The sequence below is a fragment of the Mobula birostris genome, chromosome 11 (assembly GCF_030028105.1).
Source record: "Mobula birostris isolate sMobBir1 chromosome 11, sMobBir1.hap1, whole genome shotgun sequence".
In the NCBI taxonomy this organism is placed as follows: Eukaryota; Metazoa; Chordata; class Chondrichthyes; order Myliobatiformes; family Myliobatidae; genus Mobula; species Mobula birostris.
The window spans coordinates 98,536,293-98,559,626 of record NC_092380.1 but is presented as its reverse complement, the minus strand read 5'-3'; the positions used below and the strand labels follow the sequence as shown (position 1 = coordinate 98,559,626).

The window sequence follows — 23,334 nt, the reverse complement described above, 5'->3', positions numbered from 1 at the left end:
ATGGGGAGAAGGCAGGAACGGGGTACTGATTGTGGATGATCAGCCATGATCACAGTGAATGGTGGTGCTGGCTCGAATGGCTGAATGGCCTACTCCTGCAGCTATTGTCTATTGTTTTTGGATTGTAGAAAGAAACTGTAGCACCTTGAGGAAATCGACGCGTCATGGGGAGAATGTACAAACTCTTTACAGACATTAGCAGCAATCGAACTCCAAACTCTAGAATGCCCTGAGCTATAATAGCTTTGTGCAAATCAATATGCTACCATGGTGCGCCACAGTAGTTGTGTATGCTTAGCTCTGAAAAAGAATATATTGTCACAACTCTGAAAGTCAGGCAGAATGAGCCAGGAAACATTCTAGATTGTCCTCCACATGCATCAGTTAGGTTGAACTCTGAATAAACCGCCTTGCTTACAATGAATTAACTCCCGTGTTGATTTTTGAATTGGTTCAACACTGCTCTTTCATGGGCAGTAGTACTGTTCCAAAGAACTGGATAATTATCTCTAACGTCCTTGTCATATCTATGCCAAAAATTATGTTTGTTGTATTAGGGCTTTGGTTGAAGTAATATTGAGGGCTTTTCTGCAGCAAAACTCATGGGGTCTTTTGCACCAATCTGATGTATCTGTCGGGCAGAAAGGGTTTCTTTTTAACATCTTGTTGAAAGGCACACCTCTGACAGTGCTATGTACTGCAATCAGCCAAATGTCACATTAGATTATGTGCTGAAGTCTGTAGTGATGCTGAAATAGTCCAGATCATTAATCTTTAGGACAGAACAGAAGAATGAGTAAATGGGTAAAATGCAAATGCAGCACAATGTCAGGACATTTTCCTTCATGCAAAGCGTGATTCACCTTCAGGTAGCACAGTCAAAAGCTTGGGTTGTAAGTGTAAGAGTTCCCAGCTTTTTTTCTTTAATGCCATGGAGCCTTAACGTTAACTGAGGGGTCTGTGGACCCCAGTTCGGGAACCCCCTTCCCCCTCTGGCTAGATTGAGAAAGAAATCTTGCTCACTTAGTTCAACTAAAACCAAGTTTTTATGTTGTGTATTAATACTGTTAACTTCTCAATAGGGTCAAGTGGAAGCTGCTGTTGAAGAACTGGATTTTGACAGATACAGCATCTTTCGACCAGGGTAAGGACATTTTTGTGAAATCATCTGCAAATTTGTTTAATTCCTATGAATTCAAATAATTAAGTGTCACCTTGGCAATGTTCATCAAATCATCTCAGCAGTTTATCAAATAACTGGTAAACCCCAACAGATGAGTGCCCTTATCTGACTATTTTGTACCATTTTAAAAATAACACTCAGTGCTTCTTTTTGCACCTTCCACTTCTTGTAATATTCTCAGTTTTTTTTGTTTTGTGTAAAACTATGTATTTTCAGCCCTATTTCTGTTTCGTTATGGCATCCCCTTGCCAACTCACACCACTTCAAAAAAAAATTGTGTATCAGTGGTTTTAATTACATTTTTTCTTCCACTTTTTTCTTATTGTCTTCAAAATTGATTTGTTTCCCTGTTGTTCAGAATTACTACTTTTACCCTGCAGCCTCATCTTCTCTGCAAAATTTTCAATACATCTGCCTTGTACCAACTCCTCACTTTCTTACTCACCATAGGCTGCCTATTCTTGGGTCATGGTTCCGAGCCCCAATCATTCAAAGTTCATAAGTCCTGAGCTTACCCTTTCAGTGTATCACATCCTCAGCTTCCTATTGGCATAGTCAAAATGTTGCTTTCATAAACTTGACATCTTTTTGTAAAGTAATTTAATAACATTTGAAATTATGCAGTTACTATTGACAAACCAATATTCCTGAAATTCATAATCAACAGGCAATTATTTGAATTCTTGTCGTAGAAATGGGCCATTTGGCTCACTAAGTCCATGATGACCATCAAGCACCCATTTAAATTAATCCCATTATTTCTTAATTCTCCCACATTCTCATCAACTTTCCTAAAGATTCTATTACGTGCTTATAAACTAAGGACAATTTGCAGTGGCCAATTAACCTGTCAACTCAAACATCTTTGGGATGTGGGAGGAAGCAGGGGCACCTGGAGGAAATTTGTGCTGCTACAGGGAGAATGTGCTAACTTCACACAGACAGCATCCAGGTTCAGGATAGAACTGAGCTCACTAACACCATGAGGCACTGGTTTTACTAGCTGCACCGACTGTGCTGCACTGGTCAAATGACTTGTTTTCAAATTCTAACTGCTTTTCTTAATTTTGCAAACCTTCATAATTTTCCATTTTCTGTTCTATTTCATAATTCCATAATCCCCTCTACATCCTTGGATTGGTCACTGGACAAGTGCAAAAAGTGATACAATTCTGAACTATGAAGTTTCATTTCATTTCTTGCCACCCTTCCGTTCCTACCTATCTTGACAGGTGTGGAAGAGAAAGCATAACTTTCTTTGACCATAGCGCAGTGGTTAGCAAAACGCTTTACAGTACCAGCGACCCGAGTTTATTTCCCTTTGCTGCCTGTATGGAGTTCGTGCGTTTTCCCCGCGGTGGCATGGATTTCCTCTGGGTGCTCCAGTTTCCTCCTACAGTCCAAAGACGTACCAGTTGGTAGGTTAATTGGTTGTTTTAAGTTGTCCCGTGACTAGGTTAGGGTTAAACTGGGGTATTGCTGGGCAGTGTGGCTTTATAAGGGTCAGAAGAGCCTATTCCATGCTGAATCTCAATAAGTAAATAAAAGACCAAAGGTAATGTTCCAATTTCTGTATCAACATTATAAGACCAAGTAGAATCTAAAATACGGAGCCCCCATGAAGTGTACACTGAATTGTTTCTTTATTCCCGTCCCACCTTTGAGGAGAAAAGAAGGGCATCGCTTCAAAAAACAAAGAACAACTTCTACTTATAATGCACCTTACACATTCCTTTCAGTATGTCCGGAAGTCTTTTACAAACAATGTACTTGTGATGTGAAGCTACTGCTATAATATAGGAAATGCATGAGCAGAGAATGGTAATGCATACCCAGGTCAAAGGGATCTTAAGATTCTTAAATACTGTCACAAAATAGAAAAGCTGGAAAGTTTCGTTGACCTTTCATAAAATGTTAATCAGGCCACAACTAGTGTTGGGTCTAGTTCTGCTTATTATTAATAAAGGATTAGAAAAGGTGTACATGCAGTAAAACTCTTTTAATTTTGCATTTTCAGGACCTTCATATTGTAAAGCTAGCAGCTTTTCATGACTTATGGATGTTATTCCAATTAGTATGCCAATAGACTTTTAATCCATTTTAAATGTTACACAGTACAATAAATCTTACAGTGAACCCAGTGAGTTTAAAGGTAGCAAGAGAACAGAGACTTGAATGTACTAAAGGGATCATGGAAATTAGGGCTCCAATGTTTTAGAGAGTGTGTGGAAATCAGCAAACAATGAGTCAAATGCTGAACCACCAAGGGTGAAAAATCTGAACAATCGTAGGGTGGTTTACTATAATCAGTTACTACTGCAGTTGTCAATTGTTACTGCTTGTGATTTTTTGGGGGCAAGCAAAACGCTTGACAGAGCACTTGTAGGTGAAAATCAGAGAGTGAATTATTTTGAAATGATTCTGGGTGAACTATCTTTACAGTGAAAGCAGACTGGAGAACCAGGCAACACACACAAAATGCTGGAGGAACTCAGCAGGCCAGGCAGTATCTATGGAAAAAAAAACACAGTTGACTTTTTGGGCCAAGTTGTTCCTATTAGCAGATGATTTGAGTTTTAGGGGAAGATGCATTTGTTAGCTAAAGGAATGGACAGGAAGTTTTGTGGGTGGGAACGAGATTCCCAGATGGTATGTTGCCTCCCGGGTGCCAGAGTCCGTGAGATCTCGGATTGAGTCCTCAGCACTCTTAAGTGGGAGGGTGAATAGCCAGAAGTTATGGTCCATGTCAGGAACAATGACTTGGGTAGGACAAGTGATGAGGTTTTGCATAGAGAGTTCAGGGATGCAGGTGTTAAGTTAAGGGCAGGACCTCCAGGGTCATGTTCTCAGGATTGTTGCCCATACCACATGCTAGTGAGGCCAGAACTAGGAAAATTACATAGTTCAATATGTGGCTTAGGATTTGGTGTAGGAAGGAGGGCATAAGATTTTTGATCAGTGGGCTGTATGGGCTGTCTTCCAGGAAAATTGGGACCTGTACGGAAGGAACAGTTTGCACCTGAACTGGAAGGGGACTAGTATCCTAGTGGGAAGACTTGTTAATGTTGCATGGTGGAGTTTAAGCTAGAGCTGCAGGGGGATGGAAACCAGAGTGCCAGCACAGATAGTAGGGAAGTTTTGGAGGCGGATATTGGTAAGACCTCAGACAAAGTTGGGAATCAAAAGGTCGAGAATGGTGTGACTAGTGTCCTGAGCTGCGTATATTTCAGTGCAAGGAGTATTGTAGGAAAGGCTGATAGTGCTGAAGATAAGGTAGCTGATTTACAAATAGTGGCAATGTGTAGTGAAGAGAGGCTGTTGATACGGCAAAATTATAGTCATCAGAATGAGTTGCAACATAAAAGGTAGACAATACTGAAAAGGGTGAATACAGGACTGAAGGAGTTACATTTGAATGTGTACAGTAAACAGTATAAGGTAGAAGTGACTTGGAGCACAGTTGCAGATTGGCATGTATGATGTTGTAGGCATCACTGAATCATGGCTGAAGGAAGACTATAGTTGGGATCTTAATGTCCAAGGATACACATTGTATTGAAAGGACAGGCCGGAAGGCAGAGGGGATGACATTGCTCTGTCAGTTTTAAAAAAAAAAAATGAAATCAAGTCATTAGAAAGAGGTGACATAGGGTCAGAAGGTGTTGAATCATTGTGTCAGGGGGCATGAAGTGTGTGAAGTTACCATAACTAGAGAGAAGGTTCTTGGGAACTGAAAGGTCTGAAAGTAGATAAGTCACCTGGAACTGATAGTGTACACCCCAGGGATCTGAAAGAGGTTGCTGAAGAGATTGTGGATGCATTAGTAATGATCTTTCAAGAATTACTAGATTCTGGAATAGTTCCAGAAGACTTGAAAATTGCAAGTGTCACTCCACTCTTCAAGAAGGGAGAGAGGCAAAAGGAGGAAAACTATAGGGCAGTTAGTCTGACTTCAGTAGTTGGGAAGATGTTGGAGTCAATTATCAAGGATGAAGTCTCAGGGTACTTGGAGGCACAGTTAGCATGATTTCCTCAAAGGAAAATCTTGTCTGAGAAATTTGTTGGAAATCTTTGACGAAACAACAACCAGGATAGACAAAAGAGAATAAGATGTTTTGTATTTGGATTTTCAGAAGGCCTTTGACAAGGTGCCACTGAAATGAGGAATTTCTTTAGCCAGAGAATGATGAATCTGTGGAATTTGTTGCCACTGGCAGCTGTGGAGGCCCAGCCTTTATGTATATTTAAGGCAATAGTTGATAGATTTTTGATTGGTCAGGGCATGAAGGGATACAGGAGCGGGCAGGAGATTGGGACTGAGAGGAAAATTAGATCAGCCATGGTGAACTGGCGGAGCAGACTCGATGGGTTAAGTGGCCTAATTTTGCTCCTATGCCTTATGATGTTATGGTCTAAGGGGTGCAATGACAACCTTATTTCTTTTCCTGTCTAGAAGTTGGTGCTGCAGGTAAGGGTTTGTAGCAAATGCCATTTGGGGTTTGTCAAAGAGAAGTAGATGGGTGTTAGAAGGAAAGTAATACTTTATTTAGCGATTCAGCACAGAGTAGGCTCTTATGGCCCTTCGAGCCACACTGCCCCAGCAACCCCTGACATACCCAATTAACCCTAACCTAATCACAGGACAATTTACAGTAACCGATTAACCCACCTGGTATGTCTTGTGGACTGTGGGAGGAAACCAGAGCATCGGGAGAAAACCTATGCAACCCACTCCTTATAAAACGGTGTTGGGATTGAACTCCATACTCCAGAACGCCCCGAGATGTAAACGTCATGCTAACCACTACTCTACTGTAGTGCAAGAAACAGGGAGTGACTGGATGTCAGAGGACATTGGGCACAATATCCCTTCACTGATTTGGGATGATGTGAAAATAATTTCATGGAATGATTTAATTGTGAGGTGGTGGTTTATTGTCTTGTCTGAAAATTCAACACAGCTCTCTCTCAGTACTACACTGGAGTAGCGGGCTAGATATTTGTGCCTAAGTATCTGTGAGGGGACTTTAACCCACAACTTTCTTTCTCAGAAAAATGTTTCTAATCTATTCCTCTTTTGTTTTCAACTGCTTTTCAAAACAGAGTTTTGATGTGTGACAGACAAGAATCACGACCAATGGAATGGATAGTAAGAAAAGTACTCGTGCCTGTGGCATACATGTTTCCAACTGCAGTAACGATCCCCATTTCGGTGGTTGCAAAAGCCATGCTTAACAATGTTGTGCTCCCATCTGAGAAGAAAGTGGAACTCTTTTCTAACAAGGGTGTTCATGAGCTGGGTCAACTTGGAGAAACTAAAGAGAAGTAGCAATTTTTGGGTTTCATTTTGGAAGATGTGTTCTGTTTTCATATGATTAATCCCTCTGACCTTCTGAATTATTTGTGTCCTCACTTGGACATCCTCAGGGTTCTATAGCAGTTGGTGGAGAGGATGCATAGCAAAGTTCCTTGCAACTTTCTTTTAACAGGGCTGTGGAAGAACTGCTAAAGAGGTGTGAAGTATGAGAAAAGTATACCTTTCAGAAGGTATTTCAGTTGTACATTCAATTTCCCCACGCTGCCAAAACCTGAGATTTTATAATCAGTCATACAACACAATATCAAACCCCTGAGCCCACTGAGTCTGTATTAGTCATCAATCACCCATTTAAGCTGCCAATTCTCCCCACATTGCTGTCAATTCTCCCCACATTGCTGCCAATTCTCCTCACATTGCTGTCAACTTCCCTCCAGATTGTACCACTTACCCACAAACTAAGGCCAATTTACAGTGACCAACTCACCTGCCAACACAATGTCTTTATAATGTCGGAGGCATCCAAGAGGGAAAATAGGAGGGAAAGACCACAGAAGAAGAGGTCAAGATTGGGTCTCTAGAACCGTGACAGCTACACCACGATACTCTCTGGTGGAATAAGATGCAAGATACTAGTTCTTGAATGTGTTGGCCCAACACTTTATGATGGTTGTGAACAATGTGTCACCGGAAATACTTCTGTCTGAAGCAGGGGTTCACAGCCAATGGCGGGGAGGGGTCTGTGGACTCCAGGTTAGGAACCCCTGATCTTAAACATATGAGGGGATTTATTCCATCAGGTTTATTATTACCTAATCAGAAACTGAGCAAAATATTACAGCTAAATGTTCTTTGTGTTTGTATGTTTATCCTCTTGCACATTTTTACTTGGTCTTTACTTAAATACATCAAATCTCTGAAAACACTGTTCAGAATATTTGTTTTTAGTAGTTTCCCCCATCCCCCTTTTTTGCACCACATTTGGAATGATTTTACATAAAAGGAGAAAACGCACAAGGCATAAATCTTAAAGCTAAATACTTTATTATCAAAAATGTGTATTTATGTATTGTACTTTAATACATGTTGCCTAATGTGACTTCTCAGGACTGTCACATTTCTGGACGCCTCTGAATTTTAGAAATAATAATTATTAAATAAACTCATTGCTTGATCATAATGAACTGAAAAAATAATTTTTTTTGTAAAAGAAGATGCTTGTTCATTTATTTCTTGTTATTGGTGATTTTGCGGGTAGGGAAACCTGATTTATTGCTGAGATGGCACAACTGGCATCACTGTACTTTGCAGCTCTTTGAAAGTTACACTCCACTTTAGACAATATGGTATCAAATGAAATACTATATCAGCAGAGATGGTTTTGTTTCACTTGTGGTAGATCTAGGAGGGGTGACAGCCACTTTAGCAGACCATTTGGTCTAAATGGAAGCATTTAGTAACAAGGGCTGCTATTATAATGTAGAATTCATTAAAAGTGTCCTCCCCAGCATGTAAAAGCACACAAGACATTTGTATTTAAGGAACAGTTTTGAGCAGCCATTACCTTTAAAAATGCAAACACGAGGAAACCTGCAGATGCTGGAATTTCAAGCAACACACATAGAAGTTGCTGCTGAACGCAGCATCTCTAGGAAGAGGTACAGTCAACGTTTCGGGCCGAGACCCTTCATTTTTCCTGAAGATATGGACATAGGATGGGACCCAATGTTAGATGTTGAGAAAGAAGCTGCCTTTGTCAGCGCATGCAAAAGCCAGTTCCGTGGTCTTTCCCCATCTGCTAATGATGGTTGAGTGTTGTGGACTCCTCAATGTTGCACATCTCTGGATGTTGCATTCATTTCTGCATTTGGAAGGTATGTGGCAAGCAGATGTGAGGTTGCATTGACTGTCCCCTTGTGTATCTCTCAGTAAATTGCAGTAAGTATGGGGCAATTATCCTCTCTTCATTGTGTAATGTTTGCATCCCAAGAACTAATCAAGGGGAACCAGATTCCTGAATGGACATTGAACCCATGAACACTCACTACTTTCTTTTTGTACTACTTATTTCATTTAACTTCTTAATGTTTTTATATATTAATACACGCTTTGATTCAGTTTTTATTACATGCTGCAATATACTGCTGCTGCATAACAACAAATTTCATATCATATGTCAGTGATAGTAAACCTGATTCTAATTCTGATTGATTCATATACTTTAAGGCATTATTCCTTTAGGTAGGGAAACTAAAATGACTCTTTCTGAATGGGGTCTTGCCAGATCCCTGTGTAATCTCAGCAAAGCTTCCACAAGACTTCCTTTGTACTCCAATCTTCTTTCAATAAAGACCAACTTAACTCTTTGTATTTTAAATGTTATCTGTACCCTCCTAGTCTCATGAACCAGCACAGTGAGATCACTTTGTGAATCAAAATAACTTAAGCGATTTAAAAAAAAAATAAATAAATCTGCTTTTAATAAGATTAAAGATCGGGAAGGCGTGGTCACGAAGGAAAAATCCATTAGTGACAGTTTTAACTAGGGGCTCGTGAAGGATATTGAACACAGGAGCGATGGCTGAATCAGATTTGTCATTAGTGGGACACAAGCAGCAGCAAGCAGAGTAGAAGGAAGGAAGTGTGACATGAAGGTTTCAGCAGCAGATGAAGTGAAGCATAGGCAGAGCTGATGCTGCGACAGAGATAGGAATGTGTGATCTCAGTGACTTTACACATGAAGACACCACAGGACTAAAAAATATTTGAAAGTTTCCTGATTACATTTTGGTTGATACATGCCCTGAAAAATATCTCTCAGCAATAAGACCTGTAATATCGCATTTGTGTACTTTTAGACACAGAGAGTTGAGGGATTTGATAAAGCAGGGAAGTGGATTCGAATCAAGATTTAGCTTTATTTTTGAATACTAGAGCAAATTCCAGCAATATTCCAGTAGCCTCCCTCTTCTCCTGTATTGTTCCTCACTGCATTGGAAGAATGTTATTTCAAGTTCATTTCAGTTTCAAATTCTGACTTGGAACTTCATAACAATGACCAATGAACCCTAACTCTGAGATGACTTCTGATTGTTAACTCAAATGTATTAAGGCTGCCTGAATAGTAACCTAAGGTGTAGCCAGAATGTGCACAGATGTTGTTCGAGAAATGTGGCTATTTTCTGGGTTCATTATTAAGTGCCTTTGGTACGTCCACTCCCTGATATGTAGGCAGAGAGTGAACACTAAGCACGAAATTCCGCAGATGCAGGAAATCCAGAGTAACACACACAAGGTCTTGGAGGAACTCAGCAGTTCAGGCAGCATCTTTAGTGAGGAATAAAGTATCAACATTTCGGGCTGAGACCACTCATCAGGACTGAAGACTTGTCACACCAGTAGTGAGGACTGCAAAATTATGGACAAGGGAGGAGTTGGAGCATTTACAGTTTGAATAGAGTGGATCATATTAAAGGATTTATCTTAATATCTGAATAAATGTGCCACCATCGTCACAGACTTAATCAAGATCTGCATGGTTGAACATAAGCCTTTGAGAACATACTGAGTTTTCCCAAATCAGAAGCCCTGGATGAACAAGGAGATTCACAGACTGCTGAAGGCTAGATAGTCATAGTCATAGTCATTCTTTATTGATCCCGGGGGAAATTGGTTTTTGTTACAGTTGCACCATAAGTAATTAAATAGTAATAAAACCATAAGTAATTAAATATTAATATGTAAATTATGCCAGGAAATAAGTCCAGGACCAGCCTATTGGCTCAGGGTGTCTGACTCTCCAAGGGAGGAGTTGTAAAGTTTGATGGCCACAAGTGGGAATGACTTCCTATGACGCTCTGTGTTGCATCTTGGTGGAATGAGTCTCTGGCTGAATGTACTCCTGTGCCCAACCAGTACATTATGTAGTGGATGGGAGACATTGTCCAAGATGGCATGCAACTTGGACAGTATCCTCTTTTCAGACACCACTGTCAGATCTGTGACATTTAAGACCAGTGATCCAGAATCCTACAAGAAGTCCAAGAATGACCCGCAGAAAGCCATCATGAAAGTCAGAAACAATTCCATGTGAAATTAGACACAGCTGGATGAATGACAGTTGTAGCAGGGTTTGTATGCCATTACTTCCAATTAATGAAACCTAACAGCATAAATGTTCAGTAGGTAGGTACAGTTAATGTCAGAAAAATGTATACAATATACATCCTGAAATTCTTCTTCTTCACAAACATCTATGAAAATAGAGGAGCGTTCCAAAGAATAAATGACAGTTAAAACATTAGAACCCCAAAGCGCCCCCTCCCCAGCTTCCCCCTCCCACACACAAGCAGCAGCAAGGCAGCGCCCCCACACCAGCAAAAAAGCATCAGCACCCTCCACAGAGATATCTAGCACGCAGCAAAGCATCAACAAAGACACAGACTTGCAGTACCCCAAAAATTACTCGTTCACCCAATCATTCATTCTCTCTCTCTCTCTCTCTCTCTCTCTCACTCACACTCACACTCACACTCACACTCACACACACATCCCCAGTTCAAAGTAAAATCTGTTATTACATGTCACTACATACAATCCTGAGATTCTTTTCTGTGGGCATACTTAGCAAACTCAGGAACTGCTCACTGTAAACAAACGGTACAAATGCAGATATAAATAAATAGCAATAAATAACGAACATGAAATAACAATATAATAGTTCTTAAATGACTGTAGCTATCCCCTTTTGTTCAAGAGCCTTTTGATTGAGGGGTAGTAACTGTTCTTGAACTTGGTGGTGCAAGTCCTGAGGCACCTGTATCCTCTACCTGATGGCAACAGTGAGAAAAGAGCATGGCCTGGGTGCTAAGGATCTTTGATAAAGGATGTTGCTTTTCTACGGGCAACGTTTCATGTAGATGTGCTCAATGGTTGGGAGGTTTCTACCCGTGACGCAGTGGGCCGAATCTACCACCTTTTGTAGAATTTTACACTCAAAGTCATTTTAATGTTCTCAATCTAGGCCGTAACGCAGCCAGTCAGCACTCTTTCCACCACACATCTAAATGATAGGAATTCTGCAGATGCTGGAAATTCAAGCAACACACATCAAAGTTGCTGGTGAACGCAGCAGGCCAGGCAGCATCTCTAGGAAGAGGTACAGTCGATGTTTCAGGCCGAGACCCTTTGTCCTGACAAAACGTTGACTGTACCTCTTCCTAGAGATGCTGCCTGGCCTGCTGCGTTCACCAGCAACTTTGATATGTGTTGTACGCATTGATAGAAGTTTTTCCAAGATTTTCAATGACCTGCCGAACCTCTGCAGACTCCTGAGGAACTAGAGGCACTGTTGTGCTTTCTTCGCAATAATATCTATATGATGGGTCCAGGACAAGTCCTCTGAGATAGTGACACCCAGGAATTTAAAGTTACTGACCCTCTCCACCTCTGATGATTACTGGCTCATGGAACTTTAGTTTCCCTCTCCTGAAATCTACAATCAGTTCCTTAGATTTAACGACATTGAGTGAGAGGTTGTTGTTATTACACCACTCAGCCAAGTTTTCAAGCTTCCTGCTGTATGCTGATTCATCACCCCCTTTCACCTACCACTCCACTAGCCTCCGGATTCACCTACCACCCCACTAGCCTCCGGATCCAACACATTATCCTCCGCAACTTCCGCCACCTTCAACAGGACCCCATCACTAAGCACCCTCCCTCTCCCTATGTCACTCTGCCTCCTCCCCCAGCTGTCTACCTCCTCCCTCTTGGTTCCGCCACCTTCTACTACCCATTGTGTTTTCCCCTATTCCTTCTTCACCTTTCCTGCCTATCACCTCCCTGCTTCCCCTCCCCCACCCCTTTTATCTTTCCCCTTACTGGTTTTTCACCTGGAACCTACCAGCCTTCTCCTTCCCACCCTCCCCCCACCTTCTTTATAGGGCCTCTGCCCCTTCCCACTACAGTCCTGACGAAGGGTTCCGGCCCGAAACGTCGACCAATCTTTTCCACTGATGCTGCTCGACCTGCTGAGTTCCTCCAGCGTGTTGTGAGTGTTGCTTTGACCCCAGCATCTGCAGATTATTTTGTGTCCACAATAGTGGTGTAGTCAGTAAACTTGTATATGGTGTTGGAGCTGTACTTAGCCACACAGTCATAGGTGTAAAGCGAGTAGAGCAGGGTTCTAAGTACACATCGCTATAGTGCTCCTGTGCTAATAGAGAGTGTGGAAGAGATGTTTTTGCCAATCCGAACTGGCTGCAGTCTACAAGTGAGGAAATCCAGGATCCAATTGCACAAAGGGGTACTGAGGTCCAGGTCTTGGAGTTTACTGATCAGCTTTGAGGGGATGATGATGTTAAATGTTGAGCATCCTGATGTATGCAGCTTTGCTGATCAGATGTTCCAGGGTTGTGTGAAGAGCCAACGAGACAGCATCTCGTCATTCAGTAGGTGAATTGGAGCAGATCCAAGTCCCCATTCAGACAGGAGCTGATATACTTTAACACCAGCCTCTCAAAACACTTCATCACTGTGGATGTGAGAACCACTGGGTGAGAGTCATTTTGACAGGTTACCACGCTCTTCTTGGGCACTGGTATGACTGAAGCCTGCTTGAAGCAGGTGGGTACCACACACTGCTGGAGTGAGAGGTTGAGGATATTCATGAACACACCAGCCAGCTGGTCAGCACAAGTCTTCAGTATTCGGCCAGGTACTCCATCCGGACCGGATGCTTTCCTTGGATTCACTCTCTTGAAGGCAACCTGCACGTCACCTTCAGATACTGAGAGCAAAGAATCATTGGGAGGCCTGGGGTGCACGATGGTTCCTCCCTGTTCTGGTGGTCAAAGTGAGCATAGTAGGCATTGAGCTCGTCTCAAATGGCAGAGATGCTTCACTCTCTGATGAGCCCAATGACATTCATGCACAATTTTGAAAGGGCCTTGCCTTGCAGCATCCAGCAACGCTGTGATTACTGTGTCAGAAGCCAGTCAGGAGGATATTTCACACTGGGCAGACAAGACCGCCACTGCTGCAGAGGTAAGGAAAATCTAGAAGAGCGGGTTGTGTGAAGGACAGCGAGCAACACCACTGGTCCAGCACCATGTTCCTTGACATATACGCTATATACATTCCGTATATCCTCCATTGCTGCTGGTCCAGCACCTTCCGACCCCAAACAAAGGTTAAATACCATCAGAAACAGATAAATCTCTGGAGGAACTCAACGGGTCAGGCAGCATCTATGGAGGGAAAAGAACAGTTGTCGTTTCGTCAAAACATTTCGTTTCGTCTGTGACCGTGGGCGGCAGACGGTCAACCTTCTGCAATAATTGCAGATCGCGTTGCAAGTCTTGAAGTTGTAAAAGTTCTTTCGGAAATTAAAACCTCCCAGTTTTTTTTAAATCACTGCAAACTCTTAGTGTTGGCGCCAGATGGAGCTAAACATAGAGTTCATACAATTGTAAGGATCAATCTTATAATGAAAAGCAACATACACAAAATGCTGGAGGAACTCAGCATGACAGGCAGTATCTATGGAAATAAGGGTCTTGGTCCGAAAGGTCGATTGTTTATTTCCCTCAATAGATGCTCCCTGGCCTGCTGAGTTCCTCCAGCATTTTGCGTGCGTTGCTCAAGATTTTCAGCAATCTGCATGATATCTTGTGCCTGTAATAAACAAGAATTTATAGGTCGTTCCGCCGGACTGGGGAATAAAAACTACATGAATGGCGAGAGCTTGAAAGGAACTCGCGAAAAAAATCTACACTACATTTCCTATTCCTCCAGTTGAACCATCCCAATGACCTGGAAGTGGATGCCGAGCGAGGGTGTGTCTGACAGAGGTTGATGACTGAGCATGGCTGTACAGCGAGGTAAACACACACGTGGGTGAGAGGGTGAATGGAGGGATGTGAAGGAGAAGTAGGGGTATCAGTGGGTAGCAACGCTCTGGTCTATAATGTTGCAGGCCCCGGAGTCGCGTGGTCCCGGCGCCCGCTCCTCCGGTGAACCGGTGTGACTGAGCTGTGCACCGTCATAGACCTATTGGTATCTCTGCAGATAATAGTATTCCCAGCTGCCAAAACTCCTTTTGCAAACGTTAAACTTATAGCTGGCTAAAATCTCTGCAAAAACAGATAATTGTTCAGCTTGCAGACAGTAGAGTTAGGAATGGAGCATGCTAACTTTGAAGGGTCCTTACAGTATTCAGGACAATGATGGAGTATATTTTGTGGGCACAAACAGTGTGTGATCCTTGTTATAACTGATCGAGTTATACAAATGCTAAAACCTTAAGAACGCTGGGCAGGGATCACTTTATGCCAAACAGGGTAGAATTTGGTGATGTTGCGAGGAAGGTGCTGAAGGGAGGGTGTGTGGAGTAAAGGTTAAATGTGGAGATTGAAGAGTGTGGGGGTGAGTTTTGCCGGGTTGGAGGTTTCAGTGGCGCTGGCTATCATTGCAAACAGTTTGAAGTTATTGCTTGCACCTTATTTGCAGTTGAAGTTTGAGTTGAGTTGAATGTGATTGGTCTATGCAGGGGCTGGTGAAGTTAAATGTGAACAGGTATCAGTGATTAGTGTATGAGTAGCTCCAAATTAAGATGAAAGTGATTGTGAAGTTCGTGTTCATTCTCTTATCTGTAATACTGTTAGCAATCAGGTGGATTATTGCAGGCAAGAAAAGGAAAGGTACATTGCACTTGGAGTTTCTCCGGTTAGCAGACGATATCCCTCCATGCCTCTCTGATGTAGTGGGGAACCACATACGAGGCAAGTTACAGAAGTGGTTTGCCATTGCCTTCTGCTGGGTGAGTTTCCAAAGAGATCACCAGCTCGTAACCCAGCACGGATGGAAAGTGTGCAGGGGAGCCGGCTGGATTTGAACTCAGGACTTTTCGTCCCGAAGTCTGGCACTGATGCCACTATGCCACCAGCCAGGTCATTGCAGGGAAGAGTACAGTAAAATCCATAAGAACATAAGATATAGGAAAAACTTAGGCCATTTGGCCCATCAAGTCTGCTCCACCATTCCTTATTGGCTGATTTATTCTCCCTTTCCACCTCATTCTCCTGCCTTCTTTGACACTGTTACTAATCAAGAACCTATCAACCTCTACTTTAAATATACCCAATGACTTAGCCTCCACAGCTTTCTGTGGCAATGAATTTCACAGATTCACCACCCTCTGGTTAAAGAAATTCCTCTTCATCTCAGTTCTAAATAGACACCCCTCTATTCTGAGGCTGTGCCCTCTGGTCCTAGGTTCCTCAATTATATGAAACATCCTTTCCATGTCCACTCTATCTGGGCTTTTCAATATTCAATAGGTTTCAATGAGAACTGCACCACCCCCATTCTCCTAAACTTCAGCGAGTACAGGCCCAGAGCCATCAAATGCACCTCATATTAACCCTTTCATTCATGGGACCATTCTTGTGAACTTTCTGAGATACATTCATTTGTTATGTGCCAGGCTGTGTGACGTGGGTGATCATGGCCGTTCCATGACCATGATTGTTCTTGGCAAATTTTTCAACGGAACTAGTTTGCCATTGCCGCCTTCTGAACAGTGTCGTCACAAGGTGACCCCAGCCATTATCAATACTTTCAGAGGTTGTCTGCCTGGCATCTATGGTCGCATAACCAGTACTTGTGATATGCACCAGCTGCTCATATGACTATCCACCAGCTGCTCCCATGGCTTCACATGTCCCTGATCGGGGGGCTAAGCAAATGCTGCATCTTGCCCAAAGGTGATCCGCAGGCTAGTGGAGGGAAGGAGTGCCTTGCATCTCTTTTGGTAGAGACATATTTCCACCCTGCCACCCGGGACATATATGTACTTTGATAATAAATTTACCTTGAACTTTGAACTGATGGGGTCTGCAAGTCAAAGATCAGTAACTTTAAATTCCTTGGCATTATCATTTCAGAAGATCTAACCTGGGACCAATCCCGTAAGTGCCATTACAAAGAAGGCATGGCGGCGCCTATACTTTCTGAGATGTTTGCACAGACTTGGCATGTTATTTAAAACTTTGACAACCCTCTATAGATGAACTGTTAAGAGTATGATGACTGTTGCATCACAGTAAAGAATAGAAACACCAATGCTCAAAGTTGGAAAAGCCTACAAAAAAAATAGTGGATACAGCTCAGTCCATCACAGGAAAAGCCTTCCACACCATTGAGCGCATATACACTGAACTGATCACGGAACGTGATCTGTAGACTCACTTTCAAGGAATCTATAACTGATGTTTTCAGTACTATTTATTTACTTATATTTATTTACTTATTATTTCTTCTTTTTGTATTTGCACAGTGATTATTTGTCAGTCTTTGTGTGTAGTTTTTCTTTGATTCTATAGTATTTCTTTGCTCTACTGTGAATGAAAATGATGATATATATGTACTTTGAACTTTGAAATCCTATACACAAGCACATGCCCATGAAGGCAAGCATGTCAATTTTCCTTCTTCAGTACCCTATCCACCTGTGCCATCATTTTCAGGGAGCTAAGGTAAACAACAAAAGTTTGAGCACTGATCCTTGTTGTACACTACTGGCTCCAGACTTGTAATCAGAAAAAGAAACCTCCATCACTATCCTCTGCTTCCTTTCACCAATCCAATATTGGATCTAGTTTGCCCAAGCACCTGAGATCCGATGTGCCACCACTTTCTGCACGGCAGCATAGCAGTTAGCACTTTGCTGTACAACGCCAATGATCACCAATTGGGGTTCAATTCCTGTCTGTAAGGAATTTGTATGTTCTCCTAGTGAAGGTGTGGTTTTCCTTTGGGTGCTGTGGTGTCATCCCGAGTTCCATAGATGTATGGATTAGGGTTAGTAAGTTATGGTCATGCTATGTCAGCAAGGGAAGTTTGGCGAAACTTGTGGGCTGCTCCAGCAGAATCTTTAACTGTGTTGATCATCAGAATCAGGTTTAATATCACTGGTATAAGTTGTGAAATTTGTTGTCTTTGTGGCAGCAGTACAGTGCAATAAATATAATAAAGAAAAAACTGTGAGTTACAGTAAATTTATATAGACAATAGACAATAGGTGCAGGAGTAGGCCATTTGGCCCTTCAAGCCAGCACCGCCATTCGCTGTGATCATGGCTGATCATCCACAATCAGTATCCCGTTCCTGCCTCTCCCCATATCCCTTGACTCCACTATCATTAAGAGCTCTATCTAACTCTTTCTTGAAAGCATCCAGAGAATTGGCCTCCACTGCCTTCTGAGGCAGAGCATTCCACAGATCCACAACTCTCTGGGTGAAAAAGTTTTTCCTCAACTCCGTTCTAAATGGCCTACCCCTTATTCTCAAACTGTGGACTCCCCCAACATCGGGAACATGTTTCCTGCCTCTAGTGTGTCCAATCCCTTAATAATCTTTATATGTTTCAATCAGATCCCCTCTCATCCTTCTAAATTCCAGTGTATACAAGCCCAGTTGCTCCAATCTTTCAACATATGACAGTCCCGCCATCCCGGGAATTAACCTCGTGAATCTACGCTGCACTCCCTCAATAGCAAGAATTTCCTTCCTCAGTTTTGGAGACCAAAACTGTACACAATATATATAATAGTTAAATAAGTAGTGCAAAAATAAAAATTAAAAAACTGGTGAGGTAGTGTTCATGGATTCAGTTCAGTGTCCATTCAGAAATTGCAAAGGGGAAGAAGCTGTTCCTGAACCACTGAGTGTGTGCCTTTAGGCTTCTGTACCTCCTTCCTGATGGTAACAATGAGAATAGGCTTGACCTGGGTGATGGGGTCTTCAATGATGGACACAGCATCGCTCCTTGAAGATGTCCTGGATACTGTGGAGGCTAGTACTCATGATGGAGCTGACTAAGTTTTCAAATCTCTGCAGCTTACTTCGATCCTGTGCAATAACCCACTTCCCTCCAAACCAGACGGTGATGAAGCCAGTTAGAATGCTCTCTATGATATATCTGTAGAAGTTTGCGAGTGTCTATAGTGATGTACCAAATCTCCTCAAACTCCTAATGGAATATAGCTGCAGTCATGCCTGACACCTTTCACAGCATGTTTTGATGTATATATGACAAATAAAACTATCTTTAAAAATCTTATTATTTGGATCACCCTGCTATGCAGGCCCTTGTCAAAAGGCCTGCAAAAGTCTATGCCTGCCACCTTTCCTTCGTCAGTTCTCCGAGTAACCTCCTCAGCAAACTTGACCCGATTTATGAGCCAGAATTTCCCATGCACTCTCCATGTTGACTCTTTCTAATCAGTCCCTGCTTTGCCAAATGATCACCAAATCCTATCTGATGGATGTTTCCTGAGTACAGGAAATAGATTTATATAAACTGGATTATAATTTGCGTCACTTTATATTCCAGTTTCCTTTGATTTTAAGAAGCGGTAGTTAAGCCACCTGTGCTTGAAACCCATTCCTGCTTTTATTATTTTCAGTCTTAAACTAAGGTCAGAAGTGTGTTTAAATATTTAAGTTCATTCAAAGCCTCTACTTCCCAATGTCCTAAGCATTCTGTATATCACAAATAGATGTCCTTTTGATTTAGGATGCTCTTTCCTTCGTGGATAGACTTTCTTGTGCTCCTCCCTTTAATTTGATCTTCGTTACAGCCCTTTTATTTCCTTCCTGACAGACAAAGAGGATGAACTGGACGATATGCCTGAACTCTTGGAAGTTGATGATGACATGTGGTGTGACTGGGATGAAGGAGATCACAGCAAATGCGAATTGCAAGTGCGCTGTCTATTTTGTGAAAGGCGAGTAGCTTTCTGTCATTTGAATGCTTTACAACATTGAATGAATCTACATATTTGTTACTCATTTAAATTGCGTTGGCATAAAAGATGACATCCCAGCTGTCGAAGACATTGCAAAGGAAATAGCAATCAGACCATTACTGTTACACTGGGAGAAATGCTGAGTGTTTATGAGGTGTTGGTCAGACCACATTTGGAATTTAGCGAGCAGGTTTGAGGTCCATATCTAAAGAAGGATGTGCTGGCATTGGAGAAGGTCCAGAGGAGGTTTATGAGAATGATCGTTGGAATGAAAGGGATATGATATGAGGAGCATTAGGCTTGTACTTGTATGAGTTTAGAAGAATGGGGGGGGTGGATTTCAGTGAAACCTACTGAATATTGAAGGGCATGGATGGAGTGGACATGGAGAGTATGGTTTCAATAGTAGGAGAGTCTAAGACCAGTGCGCACAGCCTCAGAATAGAAGAACATCCCTTTGGAACAGAGATAAGAAGGAATTTCTTGACCCAGAGACTGATGTATCTATGGAACTGTGCCATAGATGCCTGTGAAGGCCAAGTCATTGGGCATATTTAAAGTGGAGGTTGATCCGTCCTTGATTAGTAAAGGCATTAAAGGTTATGGGCAGAGGGCAGGAGAGTATGGTCGAGAGGGTAAATAAATCAGCTATGATAGAGTGGCAGAGCAGACTTAATGGGCTTAATAGCTTAATTCTGCTCTTGTTTCAAAATCCCAAAGGGAAATTGCAGGGTGTGGATTGCATTAATTATAGTCCAAGATAAGCATATTTAGTAGAATAGTTAGTTTTGTTTTGTTACCTGCCCATTAAACATTGCTGTATATCACCAGTGCCATCTTGCCAACGTGAGTATTTGAAAAGTCAGTATTTGTAATTCTCTGCTCCTCCACAAGGCACAAGGTTCCAACCCTTTATGCAGAACTCACTACGTGACAAGAAACTTCTGATATTTACACTTTATTTGAGCTGTGAACAATTCCTGGAAATGTTCTTGAACCAGAATCAGGTTTAATGTCACTGGCCTATACCATGAAGTATGTTGTTTTGTGGCAGCAGTACAGTGCAAGACATAAAAATCACTAAGTCACAAGGATAAATAAATAGTGCGAAAGAGGAATAATGAGGTAGTGTTCATGGGCTGTTCAGAAACCTGATGGTAGAGGGGAAAAAGCTGTTCCTAAAACATTGAGTGTGGGTGTTCAGGCTCCTATACCCTCCTCCCTGATGATAGTGGTGAGAAGAGGTCATGTCTTGAGTTGTGAGAGTCCTTAAGGATGGATTCTGCTTTCTTCAAGCACTGCCTTTTGAGGATGTCCTCTGTGAGGCTTGTGCCCGTGATGGAGCTGGCTGAGCTTACAGCTCTCTGTAGGTCCTGTGCAGGTTCCCTCACTACTAGATGGTGATGCTCTCCACTGTACATCTATAGAAATTTGCTAGTCTTTAGTGACATCCTCAAACTCCTAATGAAATGTTAGCTCCTGGAGTGCCTTCTTCATGGTTGCATTAATATGTTGGGCCCAGGGTAGACCTTCTTGAGATGCTGATGCCCAGGAACTTGAAGCTGCTCACCCTAATCTCCACTGATTCCTCAGTGAGGACTGGTGTATGCTCTCCTGAACTTCCCCTTGTTGAAACATTGCACTTCAAAATCCTATCTTTATGAAATATGATGTAACTGAGATTTTAATAGTGTCTTAACTCAGAATTACTGAATAACCTCTGGCATGCAGGGGCAGTTGTCTCATGCACCTTTAGATAATTTTGGAGTTAATCAAGACCAAAGCAACAAATAAATTAACATTAAATACAAGCAGTACTGTATTGTCACATGGTTGCTTGTAGGATAATTTAATGTAACATGTTTGCAGCAGGACATTTTTCCTCCTCGTTTATTCTTCTTGGTGTAAATGCCATTCACCTTTCTAACTGTTTTTGGTGATTATTGTACAAAGACATCTAAGTCACAGTGCACACCAGCACTTCTCAATGAAACACAATTTAGATATGTTACTTTTTTACTTTTCCTTCTGAAGTGGATAGTTTTACATTTGTTAATGTTATGCTGCATCTGCCATGTTCGTGCCTGTACAGAATCAGAATCAGGTTTAATATCACCAGCATATGTTGTGAAATTTGTTGTTTCGCAGCAGCAGTAGATTGCAATACATAATTATAAAATTTAAATTAATACAAGAAGTATATATACAAAAATAAATTAAATGAGTAGTGCAAAAAGAGAGGTGGAAAAATAGTGAGGAAGTGTTCATTGGTTCAATCTCCATTCGGAAGTCTGATGGTGGAGGGGAAGAAGCTGTTCCTGAAATGTTGAGTGCGTGTCATCAGGCTCCTGTACCTCCTCCTTGATGGTAGCAATGAGAAAAGAGCATGTCCTAGGAGATGGGGTCGTTAATGCTGGGTGGTGCTGTCTTCGAGGCATCGCCTTTTGAAACTGTCTTGGATGCTGGGGAGACGAGGGCCCATGATGGAGCTGACTAAGTTTACAGCTCTCTGCAGTTTTTTCCAATCTGTTGCAGTGGCCCCTCCATATCAGGCAGAGGTGTAGTCCGTTAGAATGCTCTCCATGGTATATCTGTAGAAATTTGGGAGTATATTTGGTGACATACCAATTCTCCTCAAACTCCTAATGAAATATAGCTGCTGCCGTACCTTCTTTGTGATTGCATTGATCTGTTGGATCCAGGGTAGATCATCAGAGGTGTTGACACCCAGGAACTTGAAACTGCTCACTCTTTTCACTTCTGATTCCTCGATGAGGACTGGTGTGTGTTTCCTCTCCTTACAAATTCTGAAGTCCACAATCAAATCTCTGGTCTTCCTGACAATGAGTGCAATGCTGTTTCTGCAATTCTACTCAACCAGCTGTTTTGTCTTGCTTTTGTACGCTTCCTTGTCACCATCGGAAATACTGCCAACAAAAGTTGTGTCATCGGCAAATTTAGAGATGGCATTTGAGCTGTGTCTAACCACACAGTCAAGGGTGTAGTAAGAGTAGAGCAGTGAGCTAAGCACGCTGAGGTGTGCCAGTGTTGATTGTCAGCCAGAAGGAGTTGTTTCTGATCTGCACAGACTGTGGTCTCCTGATGAGGAAGTCATCAATCCAGTTTCAGAGGGAGGTACAGAAGCCCAGGTTCTGGAGCTGTTTGACTATAACTGAGGGCATAATTGCGTTGAATGCTGAGCTGTAGTTATAAACAACAGCTTGATGTAGGTATTACTATTGTCCAGGTGGCCCAAGGCTGATGGGAGAGCCAGTGAGATTGCATCTGCTGTAGATCTATTGTGGTGATAGGTAAATTGCAGTGGATCCAGGTCCTTAATTAGGCAGGGGTTGATTCTAGCTATAACCAACCTCTCAAGCCACTTCACGGTAGATGTGAGTGCCACTGTGTGGTGAGAGTTGCTGAGGCAGCTCATCCTGAACTTCTTGGGCATTGGTATGATTGTCGCCCTTTTGAAGCAGGTGGGGATCTCCGACTGCAGCAGTGAGAGATTGAAGATGTCCTTGAACTCTTCTGCCAGTTGGTTGGCACAGGTTTTCAGAGCCCTACCGGGCAGTCCATCAGAGTCTGATGTCTTGCAAGTGTTCACCCTCTTGAAAGATGCTCTGACCTCGGCCTCCAAGACAGAGGTCACATGGTCACCAGATGCCTCAGGGATATGTGTAGATGTAGTTTTATTCTCCCTTTCAAAGCATGCATGAAAGGGGTTGAGCCAGTCTGGGTTTGAAGCATCTTTGCCACTCATGATGTTAGGTTTCGCATTGTAGGAAGTAATGGCCTGCTAACCCTGCCAGAGCTGATGTATATCCAATTCCATCTGTATCTTCAATTGCAATTGTTTTTTCGCTCTTAAGATAGCCTTCTCTGGGTCGTTACTGGATTTCCTGTCGCGTTCTAGTTCATTAGTCTTGAATGCCACAGATCTAGCCCTCGGCAGACTACAAATCTCTGGTTTCATCCATGGCTCTTGATTTGGGTATGTCTGATGTTCTTGAAGGCAC

General features: G+C 42.3%; 2 protein-coding genes across 4 annotated transcripts in view; both read left to right on the top strand.

The window, feature by feature from the left end:
* The window catches only part of htatip2 (HIV-1 Tat interactive protein 2), a 33,386-nt gene extending 25,706 nt beyond the window's left edge, over positions 1–7,680 (top strand). Inside the window, exons 5-6 of the mRNA XM_072273180.1 lie at positions 1,083–1,144; positions 6,287–7,680. Coding sequence (XP_072129281.1) covers positions 1,083–1,144; positions 6,287–6,512 — 288 coding nt within the window. The 3' untranslated portion in view covers positions 6,513–7,680. The remainder of the gene's footprint in view (positions 1–1,082; positions 1,145–6,286) is intronic.
* A 6,568-nt stretch (positions 7,681–14,248) lies between these two features.
* The window catches only part of prmt3 (protein arginine methyltransferase 3), a 286,249-nt gene continuing 277,163 nt past the window's right edge, over positions 14,249–23,334 (top strand). Inside the window, exons 1-2 of one of the 3 annotated variants that reach the window (XM_072272746.1) lie at positions 14,249–14,383; positions 19,168–19,291. In XM_072272746.1, the coding sequence (XP_072128847.1) occupies positions 14,368–14,383; positions 19,168–19,291 (140 nt within the window). In that variant the 5' untranslated portion in view covers positions 14,249–14,367. The remainder of the gene's footprint in view (positions 14,384–19,167; positions 19,292–23,334) is intronic. The other 2 variants (XM_072272745.1, XM_072272744.1) reach the window with 2 other exon arrangements.